We start from the raw sequence: 19,308 nt of genomic DNA on the forward strand, positions 1-19,308 counted from the left end.
GCAGTAGGCTACTCATTTCATAAATGCAATACTTGTAATGTGCAAAACACATCCGGCAGGTTAAATCTCACCATGTGATCCAAGATTTTTCTCTTTCTGTCTTCAGTCACAAAAAAAAATTAAGGTTTTTGAGGAAAATATTGCAGGACTTTCTCCATATAGTGGACTTCAATGGAAATCAATGGGTTGAAGGTCCAAATTGCAGTTTCAATGCAGCTTCAAAGGGCTCTACACGATACCAGCTGAGGATTAAGGGTCTTATGTAGCAAAACAATCAGTCATTTTCTTGACACAATAAACGATTATAGACTTATATACATAGCTGAACATGAGATGGAGTTTTTAACCTACCCTACCTTTTTGAAATCAGATTTTTTTTTTTTTTTTTTTTTTTTAGAAAATGACCAATCGTTTTGCTAGATAAGACCCTTATTCCTCGGCTGGGATCGTGTAAATCCCGTTGAAACTGCATTTTGGACCTTCAACTCGTTGATCCCCATTGAAGTCCACTATATGGAGAAAAATCCTGGAATGTTTTCCTCAAAAAACTTAATTCCTTTTCAACTGAAGAAAGATATGAACATCTTGGATGGCATGGGGGAAGAGTAAATTATCAGGACATTTTTATCCTGGAAGTGAACTAATCCTTTAATACATTTGTATGCTGTACACTTTCAAGCCAAGGTTAGAAAATGCAGAAAGGCTGCATAGCGTATGCAACTAGAAAGAAAAGAAAACCCGTTTCAGAATTCAAAAGTGTTTATTTAGTTTGACCAGGTTCTAGCATTACCATCATATACATTTCCCCCAGTCGTAACTTGCAATTACATATATAATATACTATGTGAATACACAAATTGTAAGCATAAAAAAAAATACAAATACAAAAACATGTTATAGGATAATAATAATAATAATAATAATAATAATAATAATAATAATAATAATAAGTATAGGAACAGCAGTGACAAAGTGGAGCAAAAGACATCTCAGTCTGCTTTTGCCCGTTTTCAAAATACATTTTGCAGATTGCACGCTTTAAATGGACAGAGAAAAAGAAAGAGTTGGGACACCTGCTTTAAATAAAGAAAAAAAACTCACCGGGGCCCATCAGAAACGAGTATGTAAACGTGCAACTGAAATGTAGACCGTAGCCGACAAAATCCAGCAGACATAAAGGAGACGTGAAATCGGTGCATCAGTGTGCGCGCATCCCACTTGGAGGCAGGACGTAAAAGAAAAACAAGTTTAAGGGCCGAGTGCCCTACACAGTGATGACCATCACTCTCCAGTGTCACGGTCTGGACGTCAGCGGACGTCGGTGAAGCCTCGGAGGCACGTTTCACCACGAGACACCGACTCAGTGAGCAAGCAACTTAACACTCCACCGATACGAATCCAAACCTCCTCTCTAGCTGCTAAGACACAAGGTTGACGTTAACTAACTAGGTAACTGAGAGGATATGTAAACATACAGGTCTTGAAACCAAACTACAATGTGGTGTCACATAGTCAAGGTAAGTAAACGTGTAGTATTATCGTTTATAAAACACTAGCCATGTAAACTTCGCCTCGATCAGGCAATATTAAGAGATCGGATGAATCTCTGCAAAAAATTATAGCTTGTATTCCACTAGTAAAAGCCCTTTGTGTATGTGTGTGTTTGTGTGTGATAGGATTAGGAAAAATAACATGCACTGAATATGATGCTCTTTAGTCTATATACACGATGACAGATATGCTTGTAGCCTAGCAAAGTGATGTGTTATTTCCCTGACCACAACTCCAAATCAAATTCAGATCTTGTGTCGGTTCATTAAAGGCAACATTGTTAAAGTCTTTTTAAATAAATGACAGGATTATGTATTTAAAGCAAAACTGCATTGTGGATGTTCATTTAATTTAATGTCACTCTTCTACAAGTGTCCGTTCTGTCTCAATCTCTTAAAAACAAGCCCCGCGACGCCACTAATTAACAGTCGCCGTCATGTAAATAAAGCGTTGTTCGAAGCGGTATTGCCAAAACAAATCAAACCGAATGCCGTCATGGCCTTGCCTCAATTCTTTAATTAACGGAGTACACTTCCAGAACAAAAATGTACAGATAACTTACTCACCGCCTTGTCATGTTGCGTCTTTCTTTCTTCAGTCGATAAGAAATGTTTCTTGAGGGAAAATAAATAAATAGTGTTTAAATGCAGCCTCAAATGGCTCTAAACGAGCCAGCCGAGGAAGGTTTTATCTAGTAAAACGATTTGATAACTTCTATACTTTTTAACCTCAAACACTCATCTTGTCTTAGTCTGCGTGAACTGTTTTTTTCCCCCAATACGGTCAATACAGTTAGGGTATGTCGAAAACTTCCATCTCGTTTTCTTCCCCAACTTCAAAATCGTCCTACATCGCTGCAGAAGTACCAAGTGTTCACAAAGTGAACATGCAAAGTTGATCAAACAAACTTTACAAAAAAAAAAAAAAAAAAAGGTAAAACAGATGTACACTCTTAAAAATAAAGGTGCTTTAAAAGGTTCTTACAGCAATGCCATAGAAGAACCATTTTTGCTTCCACAAAGAACCATTCACCAACCTCTCTTACCTTTTTATAACCTGAAGAACCTTCTTTTGTGAAACAGAAAGGTGCTTCAGATGTTAAAAGTTCTATGGAACCATTTAGACAAAAAAAAAAAAAAAAAGGTTCTTCTATGGCATCGTGAAGCACCTTTATTTTTAAGAGTGTAGGACGATTTTGACGTTGAAGAAGAACGAGACGGGAGTTTTTCGACATAGCCTAACTGTATTGGCCCAGATTGCAGAAACTAGATGAGCATTTGAGGTTAAAAAGTATATAAATTGTCAAGTTGTTTCAAAAATAACCAATCGTTTTGATAGATAAGACCTTGTTTTGGAAGCTGCATTTAAACTGGAAGTTCAAACTTGGGGTCACCATTGAAGTGGACATGACATTGGATTGGATGACAAGGGGGTGAGTAAATTATCTGTACAATTTGGTTCTGGAAGTGAACTACTTCTTTAAACCAAATCTAGTTCTGTCACAAAGTCAACAGCGTTAGGTGTTCGTCACCCCCGCAACGTTAAAAACAGTTCCAGTTTATCCAAAGTGGAATGAAAGTGGGGATGGAAGACAAACTTTTTCAGTTCTGTTTTATAACCAACTCAAGGCAGCAACAGTAAAACCTCACGAAACGTGAGGAAACTTTTGAGGCAAACTGTTACGGATGTTCTTTCACCCTTCTGGTAGAAAAACTAACACTATGCGAGTCAAAAAAAAAAAATCAAATCAATCTCATCTTAAACACGGCAAAAACGAAAATCCTTGCTATAAAAAGTCCACCAATTCCCCTCACCAGTCAACATTTACATATATAAGCCACCAATGTAATCTTAATCAAAAAAATACTTTAAATTTTTTTAAACTCTTAATTATAATTTTAAACAGTGAGGTTTAACTTTCTGGCATGATATACATTTTTTTTTCTCTTTTTTGAGACAAAATTGCTCACTGGACCATAAATGACATGATAAACATATTTTGTGAAAGTCGATAAGAGACCCCTGAGTAAACATGATTGGACCAGGCGTGATTGAGGCCCTTTTTGCTCAGCTTACTAATGACATGCATATTCCTACCTTTCGAACGAAACGATTCGGATAGATCCGCCCACAGTCCGGTATAACTGTGCAGGCACAAACAAGTGTCAGTTAATCTAAAACAAAACAGAACATCCGTTCCGAATAGGTTGTCATTCCGCTTGGCGATTTTTCTGTCTCTCGGTGTGATATGGTGCGGGTTGTTTTGCCCAGCAACTGCAGGACCGGAGGATATAAAACACAGTTGTTTCACATTCGAGAGCCTTGTTCTTGAAGAATCTAAAAGAGAGGAACAACTGTTAGTGGATGGATTGGATGGAGAAAGTGAGCGTGTCTGAATAAAACAGGGAAACACATTAAATATTTAATATAGGATTTAAAATTCATTACAAAAAAGGGACGGGATTAAACTTGTTAATTTTTTGTGAATTTCTGTCAACACTGAACTGACTCCAATGTTCATGGAAACACCTTCATAGTATTTTACATGTCATTTATGAATACATTTTAAAATGTGTAAATATATGTCTGTATATCAATATGCACTGTTTAAAAATATAAATAATACATCTAAAAAAGGCATTCATTTAAATACTAAAGTAAATAGACAATTATTAAATAAGTAATTAAATCAAGATATCATTATAATTTCTATAAATATTTAAATTAGTTTTTATATTTTCTGTTTTCATTTTAACTCAAGTTAAAGTTTTAGTAAATTATCAGTTTTGTGTCTATATAGTTAATTTAGTAGATTAAGGTAAACAAATGAGAAATGTTGACAATTTTTTATAGTTTTACTTAGATCTAATAATCTGTAAACAAACAATTATATAAAAAATAAACAACAATAAAATAAATAATTAAATCACGATACCATTATAATTTCTATAAATATTTTGATTAGTTTTTGTATTTTCAGTTTTCATTTAACTCAAGTAAAAGTTTTAGTAATTTTTTTTTCTGTATATAGTTTATATTCATTTTCTGTTTTCATTTTAATTCAAGTTAAAATTTTAGTAAATTATCAGGTTTGTGTCTATATAGTTTTAGTTATAGTTAGACCTAATCATCTGTAAATAAACAATTATATAATAAATAAAAATCTGTTTAGTATTGAGACTGAAATTTAAATTAGTTTTCATTTTAATTCAATTTTAAGGTTTAGTAATTGTCTATTGTTTTAATTCATTTAGTAGATCAAGGTAAACAAATGAGAAATGTTGGCAACATTTTTTAGTTTTACTTAGATCCAATACCTTGTAAATAAACAATTATAAAATAAATAAATACCTTAATAAATAAAGAAATAAAATGATTATGAATAAAAGGGGAAAAAAATGCTTTAGTGTCAAGATACCATTATAATTTCTATTCATTTTTACATTTATTTTTAGTTAGTTTTAGTAAATTATCAGGTTTTGTCTATATAGTTTATTTATTCAGTAGATCAAGGTAAACAAATGAAAAATGTTGACAGCTTTTTTTTGTTTTAGTTTGATCTAATAAACTGTAAATTTCTATTTATTTTTAATTAGTTTTTACTTTAAGGTTTAGTAATTTTTGTCTAAATAGTACATTAATTCAACAGATCAAACAAATGAGAAATGTTGAAAACGTCTAATAATCTGTAAATAAACAATTATATAATAAATACCGTAATAAATAAATACAATTTATATAAATCAAAGATTTTAAATTTAAATTGAAGTTTAAGTTTTTAAATGTAAGTTTTTTAAATCTGTTTAGCGTCAATACCATTATAATTTCTAAATTCTTTAATTAGTTTTTATATTTGTGCTTTCATTTAAATTTAAGTTAAAATTTTAGTAAATTATTAGGTTTTGTGTCTATATAGTTTTTATTCATTAAGTACGTCAAGGTAAACAAATGAAAAATGTTGACTTTTACAGTTTTAATTAGATCTAATAATTTGTAAACAAACAAACAAATATATATATATATATATCTCAGTTTTGCATTGAGTAACCATTATAGTTTGTATTACTTTTTAAATTAATTTTTACATTTTCTGTTTTCATTTCATTTAATTCAAGATAGTTTTAATAAAATATTATTTTTTGTTAACTATAATAACCTGTAAATAAACAATTATATAAAAAAAAAATTAATGAAATAATAAAATGTATATAAAAAATATGTTTAGCGCTGAGATATCATTGTCGAGTAATTTTTAACATCTTATTTTTAACATTTTAACCATGTTTTTTTAAATTAAAGTTAAAGTAAATTATTAGGTTTGTCTATATCGTTTTTATTAATTTAGTAGATCAAGTTAAACAAATGAGAAAATAATTGTTGTTGTTCATAGTTTTAGTTAACTACAATAGCCCTAAATCAATACAATATTTAATCCTATAGTATATACAAATTACTTTTAGATATTTTTATTATATATTGAATCAAATTAAATCTCTTTATTATCTCTTTAACTGTGTGAAAAAAAACCTTGATTTTTATTTTTTTTAACTAAGAATTTTACTCCTGTGTTTTACTTCTTGCTGTTAACGTTTTAAATTTACTCGACTAATGGCAGTTTGGTTGAAAAAAAAGAAATGTAACATTAAGGCATTGCGGAGCAAGTAAATAATCATCAACAAATATACTAAAAATATTAAAAAATCTGAAAAATGTTCCTATAATCACCCAGCCCTAAACGTGAGGTCTTTGCTTATTTGTACAAGCGACTATGTAGACCTCACAGGAAGCGTACAACAATGCCTCGGTGATATCATCCCAACGTGTTTATTACTTTGCATGACCCCTGTTGACCTGATACAGCATTATGCAGTCAAAAAACTATGAAACGGAGTCGAATGAAACCACATAAGAGGATTTCCAGAGGGAAACTTGTGGCTGCAGCATCTGATGGGGAGGCATTAAATATTGAGCAGGTTTTCCATCATTATCTGGGATCAGAAAGCAAACTAGATGAGCTGAGGATATAATTCTAGGGCTTTCTAATAGGCACGAGTACAGGCAGACAGCATGCGTCAAATTGAGCATTAGTAACAGAGACTCAGAGAGGGAGGGAGACAGCGAGCTCCACTGCCTTTAGCATTCAGCAGAGACCTAATTATCAGCTTAAGTGATATGTAAATGATGCCTCACCAAGAAATAGAGAAGAAAAAAAAATATTTTCACATCCTCAGTGTGCACGGCATGCAGGGAAACAAAACACTCAGGCATGAACACATTTGATCTGGTTAATCAACTCTTTGAGTACTGTTATGCCACGTGACCATCTGAAGAGCAGAGCTGTGGGATATTTTCTTACGATATGTGCGTAAGTGGCTATTTCTGTCCGTGCACGGGGGAAGAGCGCACGGGAGACTGTTAAAGGGTTCTGTCAGCCTCACCTTGGCCTTTTCACTGGGCTCGCTGTTTGTGCCGTATGACTGATTGTGCAGCTCCTTGGAGACCACGCAGAGGAACTCTGCTTGATCCTCATTTCCGTAGTTGTACGAAGAGCCGATACTAACCAACTGGAATGAGAGAGGAAAGGAAAACACATGACGACAGTATTTCCATAGCGAACTGATTTGACTACATAAAATATACATAAAAATACACTTCCTTGTGATATATTGTTGTTGTTGGTAATAGTGTGTAAAAATAGTACATGTGAAAACCATAACCCAATTATAGGATGCTTTACATCAACAAAGACCATAGAGATGCATTTGGAAAAATTATGTGACCCTGGACCACAAAACCAGCCTTGGCTACAAAGGCTGTATCAGCGATTCTAGGCTGAAACAAAGTGTCACATTCAACTGACCTTTCTTCACGATCCACTCGCTGCCTACCCCATAAATTGGCTATAAAAAAAAAAACAAAAAAAAAAAAAAAACGCATCTCTGTGGTCAGCCTAGGGTCCGAGATATGCCAAAAAACAATCGGTGCTACCAACGACTCCACAGAAAAACAAACAGTGTTCCAACCAATCACCGTCAAGGGTTTGGTGTTGTGGACTGCCTCCCTCACATCCCTGCACCAGTACGAAAGTCCACAACACCAAACCCCTGACGGTGATTGGTGAGTAATGATGCTAAAAATTCAGCTTTGAAATCACAGGAATAAAAATATATTTTTTTAAATACATTCAAATAGAAAACAGCTGTATTACATAGTAAAAAATATTTCTCTTTTTGCTGTACTTCGGATAAAATAAATGCAGGCTTGGTGAGCAGAAGAGACTTCTTTAAAAAGAAGACTTCTTAAAAACATTAAAAATCTTACTGTCCAAAAACTTTTGACTAGTAGTGTATTTAAAAAAATAGATTAGAAGATTTTTTTTTTTTTTTTTTAGGACCATTAGTATTTTTTGCATTAAAGTAATATTAATTCTGTGGTGATTAAATAACCGTAAAGTAAAAATGTGTATATGTGACATAAATAGCATTGCAAATATTTGTACATCATGGTAATATTTGTTATAAAATTAATTATGCTGATGTAATTATGCTAAATTACAATTTTAGATCATTATTTATCTCACAAAGCAAAAAATGAAAGTGAAAGTGTTCTTTGTATCTTTTGATGTAAAGACACAAACTCTAATCATGACAACATGAGTGTTTGCTTGTAGAGGAAAAGGGGATTTAAAAAAATGTAGATCTGTCAATGTCAGTGTCGCACAGAGCAATATTATGGAAAAAGTCAAGTGGGCAAGCACTTGAAGAAAATCAGTAAGATCCATCACAATCAAGTTTGTTTAGGCAATCATTGGCTCTACACAAGTACTGATGTCCGTCTCTTCGGTTTCCAGTTAGTAATTTGACTGAGCCACCAGACGCTCCCTTGAATGCTTCACTCACCACAGGTTGTTGAACTCCAGACACTTCCTCACACCTGCCACTGACTACGGATGAACTCACTTGAGCACCTAACCGCCCATCGCACCACCAATTACAGCTTGTCCCTCAAACACCCCAAGCGTAAAAACGTCACTTTGTTTCTGTTCCTTACCCGTCCACCACAAGAGCATGAATATGCAAAAAGGCAAACACTGTTTAGCATGCTAGTCAAATAAAACTTGCACTACACCTAGATGCCCTTAAATGATAATGATCTCAATGCTAAACTTTTCAGCTGCACCCTCAAAGCAAATGTCATTCATCACTACACCAACATAATATACACTAAAAAGTGGCCATGAATTAAGAATTCATTTACTTGTTTTAGTAAAAAAATGTGGTCACGTTGAGCTTATTTTTGTTCGATTGTTTTGAGACAACTAAAATGACTAAAGGGATTAGTTACAGTTAGTTATTAGTTTGCTAAAAAGAGGGAAGAAATTCTTAGCTCATCCCCACAACTTATATACATTTACCACCAGTCAAAAGTTTTTGAACTGTAAGATTTTTAATGCTTTTAAAAAAAGTCTCTTCTGCTTACCAAGCACGCATTTATTTGACCCCAAGTACAGCAAAAACAGTAAAATTTAGAAACATTTTTACTATTTAAAACAACTGTTTTTTATTTGAATATATTTTCAAATATAATTTATTCCTGTGATTTCAAAGCTGAATTTTTAACATTATTACTCTGACACTTTGATCCTTTAGAAATCATTCTAATATTGCTGCTCAAAAATATATATTATTATTATTTTTATTATTATTGAAAACAGCTGAGTAGAATTTGTTCTGGTTTCTTTGACGAATAGAAAGTTCAGAAGAACAGCATTTATCTCAAATAGAAATCTTTTGTAACATTACAAATGTCTTTATCATCACTTTTGATCAATTTAAAGCATCCTTGATAAATAGCAATTTCTATAATTTTCTATAATATAGTGTATAATGTTTTATTTAAGATAAATGCTGATCTTTGGATATGTCTATCTATCAAATAATCCTGAAGAAAAGGTACTCAACTGATTTAAATACTGATAGTAATAATAAAATGTTTCAAAAACAGAAAATCAGCATGTTAGAATAATTTCTGAAGGATCATGTGACACTGAAGACTGGAGTAATGATGCTGAAAATTTAGCTTTGATTTTTCACAGGAATAAATTACATTTTAAAATATATTCAAATAGAAAGCAGTTATTTAAAATAGTAAAAATATTTCACAATATTACTGATTTTGCTGTATTTTGAATCAAATAAATGCAGCCTTGGAGAGTAGAAGAGAAAAAAAAAAAAAAAGAAAAAAAAACACATTTCACTGCTAGTGTATACAATCTTAAAATTAGGCCAAAGCAAGTATTTTTCAATCTAACTATTTAAAAAAATAACCATCTTTTGATAGATAATGACATCTAATGTTGATGTAAACAACAACCCAACACTATCTATTGAAATTTCTAGGCAAAGTTACATTTACAGGGAATGCCTGGCATTGTGTCACTTTATTGCTGCCCACATAAGGCAACACATCAGGACGAGCCAAAAGCAGGTCAGGAGTGCACACACACACCTCGCTCACTGTGCTGGGGAAAACCCTTCACACGCTTCATAGATTGACTAATGCCACCTCAACACCACATAAAGACAGCCAACATCCCTATTCGCTACGGATTTTGTTTTGAATTTTCGATGGATGGATGGACAGTGTATACAAACCTGAGTTGGCTTGATTTGTATGTTTTCAGAGAAAGAAAAAGCACATTCAAACATCAGATGAACACAATGTTTTGCAAACTGGCATTAGCGTAGTAAAATCAGCATCCCCAAATTTGAATCTGCAAGTAACTTCTAACCACTGAAAGCAGAAGCAGCACCTATTTAAACCACTGGCTTTAGATCACAGATGCCCAAACCACCATATTTAAAGAACAGCCTAATAATAAAAGGTGTTGCACCCTGTCTACAATGGACACAACTGATGACCACAACGGTGAGAGTCTGTTCACACTGAAGCTACATGACGTTGTACAAAAGTGCGGCCATATTGATTGCACTCCTCAAACGTTTGGACAGTAGTGTATATTTTAAGGATTAGTTCATTCTGGAATAAAAATTCTGATAATTTACTCACCCCTATTTCCTCCAAGATGTTCATGCCTTTCTTTCTTTTGTCGAAAAGAAATTTGTTTTTTTTTAATCTAAATTAGTTTCAGCAGAGCTTCAAAGGATTCTACACGATCCCAGCTGAGGAATAAGGGTCTTATTCTAAAAAAAATACATTTATATACTTTTTAACCATAAATGCTCATCTTGCATTAGCTTGACTTCACGAATTACATAGGAAAGGTCGGAAGTACCAACCCAGTGTTTACAAAGCAAACATACAAAGAAAGTCAAACCCTGTTTTAGGGGTGGGCGGTACACCGGTGTCATAGTCAGCACCAGTGTGACATTGCGCCACGACATGGATTTTCTAATACCGTCAATACCGTAATAAATCAATTATGTGCCTCGAACGGCTGCATTTACATCAATAATAGCTAATTCTAAATAATAAGGCATTACATTTTCTTCAAACATTCAGTTGTGGTCTGAATACCTGTCCTTATACTATATATCTTGTTGTAAATAAAGTAAAACATATTCGTTTCAGCTTTGCAGGTGGAAGGTAAAAGGGGAGTGGCCATTAAACGACTGGTGAAACACTGTGAAGAAAGGTCGGGCCTGTAGCCTATACCGGGGGGCGGAGTGGCAATTGGGACTTTTCCCGGTCGGCCGGCCAAAGGATTTACACAACGGATCACAAATTGAGCGGGCGCGAGGCGAACTATTATTGTATATCATTTTTACACTTTCAATATGCAGGGTATAGAAATCGCTTTTAAACGAGAGCTCGCGTTGTTTACTTTTACTTTCGATATTGCGATAACGCACACTCTGTGTAAAGGGAGCAGCACATCTTATAACGTTAATAGATATTTGTCAGTGAGTACAAGATTGCAGCAAATCCTCCAGTCTATTTGTGTCATCTCTCTTTACTTTCGACCCATGATCATTCAAATCTAAAGGTCATTGTACATTGAGTCCGATTTTCGTATGCGTTTTTTTTTTAGATTACTCATTCACCATCCTTCTCAAAATGCTTATTATGGATGCGAAAATGCAGAAATTCAAACACGATCTCAATTTTTTTTTATGACGGATGAAAGTTTCAGAGGCAGTGTGTAAACTCGATTAACATAACCTGTATTTTTTTTTTTTTTTTAATGTGCAAAAATCTCGGACGAAAATTTCGTACTCATGTGTGCAATGACATTAACTCCAGCAGCTGGTGTTGGATGCAGGGTTGCCAAGTCCACGTTTTTCCCCACAGAATTGGTCTACTTTTAAACTGTTGCCATGGGTTGATTTCCCCCAGTTATTTAAAGGTTTTAAATATTGCAGAAATTAAATTTCAATAAAAAAATAATTTTTGTTTTGTTCTACACTGTTAAGTAAGATCTTTAGGTTTTTTGCAAAATAAATATGTTAAGAATGCATACTCTCCCATGTCTCTTTTTGATAAGGATACCTACCATTTACTTATTATATTATAAAAATATTAACTTTATTCACATACTAAAGGGACAGGACAAGCTACTCCTCCCAAAATGTACCAAAAAAAGTAATACTGTGATATTATACCGTCACCGTTCAAAAGATGAAAAATACCGTGATATTAATTTTAGGTCATATCGCCCACCTCTACCCTGTTTACAAAAAAGGTAAAACAACATTGAATGATTTACAAGTTGGAGGAGAAAATTAGATTTTTGCAGAAAATGACAGATCGTTTACTAGATAAGACCCTTATTCCTCAACTGAGATCATGTAGAGCCCTTTCAAGCACCATCGAAAATACAATTTGGACCTTCAACCCATTGATCCCCACTTAAGTCCACTATACAGAGAAAAATTTTGGAATGCTTTTCTCAAAAACTTTCATTTCTTTTCGGCTGAAGAAAGTAAGACTTGAAAATCTTGGATGACATGGGGTGAGGAAATTATCAGGAAATTAATCCTTTAATTAAAAAGTCGCTAATATGAGCCAGTAACTAATATGGCACAGATGTATTGTGCATCCTCAATTTAAATTCTACAGTTTGCTAAAAAGCTGAAATAAGAGAGTAATCCCAACGCTCTGTTGTGTTTCTAATCACCTGTTCGAACTTCCAGCCATCTGACATGGTGGAGACCATCTGTGTCAGTTCCTCCTCTTGACACTGCAGGACTCTGTAGACATGCTTCACAGGAAGCTGAAAGATGAGAAAAATGTATGATAAGACACTATATGAAGAGGCAAGGCACACATTTTCTTTTTGGCAATGCTCTGATTTAAGTGCAAAAGGACTCCATCATTCCTGCAGACCCACAAATGTCATCAGATTAAGCTGAGAAGGCAGATTTCAGAGGACATATTTGTTATGGGATACTGCAAGAACATTTTGAAAGGCCCTGGAAATGCTGTGTAAGATGAACCCATGTTAAACTGGTTAATGTGTTTGAAAGAAAGCAAGAAAAAAAGAAAAACAGAAAGAAAAGACAGAAAGAAAGACAGACAGAAAGAAAGAAATTTTAATAACCCTGCAGCACAACCATTTTTCTATATTTTGAGGATTTAAATACTATTTTTCTGATTTTACACAATAATATACTTAAACTTCACCACCCAGATATATAACTTTACAGGACAATCTTGGGGTAAAGAAGAAAAAGAAAAAAAAAAAAATATATATATATATATGTGACCCTGGACCACAAAACCAGTCTTAAGTCGCTGGGGTATATTTGTAGCAATAGCCAAAAATACATTGCATGGGTCAAAATTTTTTATTTTTCTTTTATGCTAAAAATCATTAGGAAATTAAGTAAAGTTCATGTTCCATGAAGATTTTTTGTAAAATTCCTACTGTAAACATATCAAAATGTAATTTTTGATTTGTAATATGCATTGTTAAGAACCTAATTTGGACAACTTTAAAGGTGATTTTCTCAGTCTTTTTGATTTTTTTGCATCCTCAGATTTCTGATTTCAAATAGTTGTATCTCAGCCAAATATTGATGTATGGTTTGTCCTATCCTAACAAACCATACATCAATAGAAAGCTTATTTATTGAGCTTTCATATGATGTATAAATCTCAGTTTTGTCAAATTTAACCTTATGACTGGTCTTGTAGTCCAGGGTCACATATGTATATAACATTCCAGTTTTAACTTAATCCCAAACAGACCAACCTGAGCCGTCTTACAATCCCTCTCCCTGATTTTGTCTTTGACCAGTTTAATCAGTGAAGTGATATTGTAGAATTCAGCCTCTTCCAGCACACCTGACAGATAAAACAGATTAAATCTTTCATCAAAAACCACATGTCACAGAAAAAAACTGCTTAATGTCAAGAACATGCAGAGCTTACAAACAAGTTACAACTGAATTTAGCTGCCAGTTAGAAAACAGGAGAAATCTAACAGCATGTTCAGACATATCTTTAACTTCTCGATCGCATTCCCATCATACCTTCCTCTGCTAGGCCTCGGTTCAGCACCAGCTTCCCGTGTCTCAGATAGTTGAGCACCGGACCAAAATAAGTAGGATCCCGGTCTATCAAATATGCACCTGTTTCATCCTGGATAGAAAAGAGAATTGTAAGTACCATGAGATTCATCTCTAAAGGATTTTCAGCATAATAAACATTTATTCTACTGTGGATGATTAAATCAGGCTTAAATGACTCTGCAGCTCATCAGAGAGTTTGTTCAAATTGAAGAACATTTTCAAAGAAATAAACACATCTAAACAGTACTGAAGAGTGTCCGTTAAGACAGGGTGCAGCTGACATTTAACATACATGTTGCAAAGCCCATAGGGACGCTGATCCATCTCCAGCACAACATCATTACCACGGATCAATACTGAGGTCAGAAAAGTGAGCTTTATTCCACAATGTTTACGCTCAAACAAAAGCAACTGGCAAGTGAAACTTTAAAGCTAAATTACACAAATTCTGTTTTGCAATTAAAACTACTTTATTTGTAAGAAATATTTTTGACCGAACGACGGACAGAAGAATTTCTTTGTCTTTTTAGTGGCTTTCAACTGTCGTTGCCCTAATAAATGATGCATACTGACCTTTAAAAGTTTAAAAAGCATCCAGGCAACCCTACTTCTTCTTCTGTCATGAATAAAGAAACTAGAGATTTTATTTAAAAAAAAATATGCTTTTTTGATATAATAAATAAAATCAGTGCATAACATACATTAGCACTAATAAAACCAGCTTAATTCTATTCTGGATCAGTTTCTCCCTATTATACTGTGTTTTGAGTATTAAAAGAGTTATTCAGTTATGCATTTATCATTTTGCAAGCAGGTTAAAAAATGTAATATAGCAATGACAACCTTATAATAATAATAATAATAATAAAATACAAAAACTAAATTCTATATTATATTTCCCTACCGATTTTTATTGTTTACTCTAAATAAACTCTTGTAAAACTGTTTTATTGTTTAAGAGGGAAAAAAAAGCAGGTTTAAAAAGTTTAATATAGGAATGATATTTTTAAATTCATTTGATGAATCATTTATTTATTTATTTATTTATTTATTTAGTGTATTCATTTATGCCTTTATCATTTTGCTGGCAGGTTAAAAAATGGTAATATGTGACCCTGGACCACAAAACCAGTCATAAGGTTAAATTTTACAAAACTGAGATGTATACATCATATGATAGCTCAATAAATAAGCTTTCTATTGATGCATGGTTTGTTAGGATAGGACAATATTTGGCCGAGATACATCTATTTGAAAATCTGGAATCTAAGGGTGCAATAAAATCAAAATACTGAGAAAATCACGTTTAAAGTTGTCCAAATTAAGTTCTTAACAATGCATATTACTAATCAAAAATTACATTTTGATAGGTTTACAGTAGGAATTTTACAAAAAATCTTAATGTAACATGATCTTAATTTCCTAATGATTTTTGACATAAAAGAAAAATCAATAATTTTGACCCATACAATGTATTTTTGGCTATTGCTACAAATATACCCCAGCGACTTAAGACTGGTTTTGTGGTCCAGGGTCACATATAGGAATGACAACCTTGAAGATGTAAACTAATTTTAAAAATTACAAAAACTAAAATCTATATAATATTTCCCTACTATTAAATACATATTTATAAAGAAAGTAAACTGACCAGCAACTCAAAGGTTTTTATTGTTTACTCTAGATAAACTCTTGTAAAACTGTTTTATTGTTTAACAGGACAAACAATATATATTTTTACAGTTTAGTCTGATAAATATTAGTAAAATAGTTTTATTGGACCAGTTTAGCAGTTTAACAACTTTAACGCAATCGTTAATATAGCTTTGGTTTACTCCATGGTTTATAAAATATAAAATATATTATATATCCAATTAAATCTGTTTTATTGGTCGCCAATTCTATTCTGGATCAGTTCCTTCCAATTATAGTCCATTTTAATTATTAAAAGAGTTATGTATTCATTTAGCTAGTGTATTCATTTATGAATTTGCCATTTTACTGGCAGGTTAAAAAAATGTAAAATAGGAATGACAACTTTGATGTAAACTAAAAGTTAAATTAAATAAAAAAATTGTAATTCATTAGTTAGTTAGTGTATTAATTTATGCATTTATCATTTTGCTGGCAGGTTAAAAAAATAGGAATGACAGCCTTGAAGATTTCAACTAATTAAAAAAAATAAAAATAATAATAATAATAATTCACAAAAACTAAAATCTATCATATTTCCCTACTATTAAATACTTATTTTTGTAGGAAGTAACTCTTGTAAAATTGTTTTATTGTTTAACAGGACAAACAATATATATTTTTACAGTTTAGTCTATTATGAATGTTAGTAAAATAGTTTAATTGGACTAGTTTAGCAGAGTTTCACACTAATATTCATCGTATTCAGATAAACACCATTAAAATATTTTATATTTCCGTAATGTGTCACATATATTAGCGCTAATTATACTGTGCTTTGAGTATTAAAAGAGTTATATATTTATTTAGTTGGTTATTTAGCATTCTGCTGGCAGGCTAAAACAATTGCTATACAGGAATAACAACTTGGATGTAAACTAATTAAAAAATAAATTAAATAAAACATTTTAATGCATAATTATATTTTAATTAATTTAATTAATAATTCATTTATTCACTTAGTGTATTCATTTATGCATTTGTCATTTTGCTGGCAGGTAAAAAAAAAATAATATAGGAATGACAACATTGAAGATGTAAACTAATTTTTTAAAAATCAAAAATTACAAAAACTAAAATCTATATCATATTTCACCACCATTAAAAATATTTCTTTCTATAAAAAAAAAAAAAAAAAACAGCAACCCAGTGGTTTTCATTGTTTGCTCCAGATAAACTTTAGCAAAACAATTCTATTGTTTTACAGGATAAACAACATTACTATAGTTATTACTTTTACATTTTAGTTTGATAAATATTGGTAAAATACTTTAACTGGACTAGTTAAGCACAGTTTTTACAAACAATTTTTAACACAACAGTTAATATATTTTTTGGTTTATTCAGACAAACACTTGACATAACATAGCGTAGCTAGCATTAGACAATGCTTTAGATACTACAAACAACCAATAAGCATTTTTTCAGCATTTAATAATCTTGTTTAATGGTCATACGTATCATGAATTGTTAGCTCCCTAAATACATTATTGTGAAAATATATAATCATTGGCAACACTTTACAATACAGTTAATTAGTTAACATTAGTTGTTTATAAACTACGAATGGGTAATACTTCTTTAGCATTTCTTAATCCTAATGTTAATTCCAGCACTTACTAATGCATTATTAAAATCACAAGTTGTGGTTGACATTTGTTAATTCACCGTGAACACGAACAAACAATAAACAAATGTACTTTTAATAACTAACAATTAAAAATTAATACATAGTTCAATAAAGGTGTTGTTTATTGTCATTCATGTTAGCTAATACGTTAACTAATGTCAACAAATGACACCTTATTGTAAAGTGTTACCCTATTATTAATACACCCTGTAAAAGTATAGTTCGTTATTAGTTCTAGTTAACTAGTCTTGTGATATGCTGTGATGTCTTGTGATATATGTCAATGGTTTAATCAGATAATAGCTAGTAACTTAGCTACTTTCCAGTCCAGCTAACATTTAAGGTTTACTTGAACAAGCAATAATACTAAAGATTTAGTAAGAACAACACTTAGTGTAAGTTCTTCAGTTAGCACTTGACATGTAGCATGTAAGTTTGTACTAATAAAGGATTATAAACGAGTTGTACTAGTATTTCAACATTATAAGCTTAAACAAGCTTATGTTACGCAAAATATACCGCAAACCACCTCTTTAACTAGATCTGACAGTCTAGAGCTGACTTTATTTGGCGAACAAGCTACATCAAGTGTTATCAGTTAGGCTAAGCTAGTAAGCGGAGCTCCATTCACTGTAACTTTAACGTTACCAGCTAGCCGTCTAGCTACGTTATTAAAATATATCAACATAGCGAGATGAAACACTACAGATGTATCATTTTGAGTTTTTCCAGTTTAAAGCCTAGACAAGCTAAGTGGTGGATAATGTTCATTGTCATGCTAGCAAAGAGCTCGCCGTATAAATACCTTGTCAGAGTCGAGGTCGGGGTCGGCCTGGCACAGGCGGTACAGGAAAGATTTCGGGTCTCTACACAGCGTTTGTCTCGTCGTGAGAAAGTACGTGCCGCCGACGTTCAGGCGAACCCATTTGGACGAGCCGCTTCCAGACGGCTGCAGTCTCTCTCCGGGAGAAAGAGCGGGACACCTCCGACCGTTCGAGCAGCTCGGGTCAGGGCTCTTCTCCGCCATCCCTCCTCTGCTCTCCCGCTGCCTTACTGATGGAACTGAGCGAGAACAGGAAGTGTGCGGAGTTTGAGAGTCGCTGTGCCGTCCCATTCTAACCAACTACATAGTCTGTGTCTCCAAACACAGTGCTGACTATCTAGACCGCACACTTTTGCCACCCAGGAACGCTGGACGCGCAGTGATGCCCGGTAATTCACTGCGGTAAAGTTAGTTTGATGTTTGACATTCATTAGACACTCGGTTTCATAGCAATTAAACTGTTTGCGCCTGTTATGTTTTTAGCTCAAATTTAGTCAGATGGACATAAATATATTTCCTTTATGTTGCACAAGGCTTAATTTCTAAAATAAAAAAATAATAATAAATTAATCATCTAAATTAATTAAACAATTAAACTACATGACATTATACTATAAAACCAATACTAAAATGTTCAGAAAAACATCCATGTCAATGCACAAGACTCCGTTTTTGGAATGAGCACTTTATGGGTTTTATAATAATTTTACAACTTTTAATGTATGAAATAATATAAATTCATTAAACAACAGCACCTTTTGAGATAAAGGTATCAAAACAACTGTAAAAATCTCTAAATATTATCCCCTTTCATGCACAAGGCTTGTTTTTTCAGAATAATCCTTTATTGTTTTTATATACAGTACTGAATCTGTATTTTTGATGTTTAATATTCAGTACCCACTTAAATTCATTAAACTCTGACACAGTTTGAGATAAAGGAATCAAATCAACTGTAAAAATCTCTATATATTATCCCCTTTCATGCACAAGGCTTGTTTTTTCAGAATAATCCTTTATTGTTTTCATATACAGTACTGAATCTGTATTTTTGATGTTTAACATACTGTGCCCACTTA

At 32.7% G+C, this 19,308-nt stretch overlaps 1 protein-coding gene across 1 annotated transcript; it reads right to left on the reverse strand.

Annotated features, from left to right (window-relative positions):
* Positions 1-741: 741 nt before the first annotated feature.
* kctd5a (potassium channel tetramerization domain containing 5a) lies at positions 742-18,463 on the reverse strand. The gene is made up of 6 exons (XM_073838641.1): positions 18,212-18,463; positions 14,046-14,154; positions 13,766-13,857; positions 12,689-12,784; positions 6,990-7,115; positions 742-3,888 (listed from the first exon to the last, which is right to left on the reverse strand). Exons 1-6 carry the CDS (start codon positions 18,431-18,433, stop codon positions 3,859-3,861), a joined length of 675 nt encoding a protein of 224 aa, XP_073694742.1. The 5' UTR covers positions 18,434-18,463; the 3' UTR covers positions 742-3,858.
* Positions 18,464-19,308: the final 845 nt, after the last annotated feature.

Source organism: Garra rufa, chromosome 1, assembly GCF_049309525.1.
Source record: "Garra rufa chromosome 1, GarRuf1.0, whole genome shotgun sequence".
NCBI classification, from domain to species: domain Eukaryota; kingdom Metazoa; phylum Chordata; class Actinopteri; order Cypriniformes; family Cyprinidae; genus Garra; species Garra rufa.

Bases quoted from the DNA above. Each gene is read 5' to 3' on its own strand.
- kctd5a (XM_073838641.1), bottom strand. From the start codon at position 18,433: ATGGCGGAGAAGAGCCCTGACCCGAGCTGCTCGAACGGTCGGAGGTGT. The intron at 14,155-18,211 runs GTATTTATACGG...TTTTCTATCCAG, and splicing joins CCGACCTCGACTCTGACAAG to GATGAAACAGGTGCATATTT. The intron at 7,116-12,688 runs GTGATTAGAAAC...CTCTCATTCCAG, and splicing joins ATGGCTGGAAGTTCGAACAG to TTGGTTAGTATCGGCTCTTC.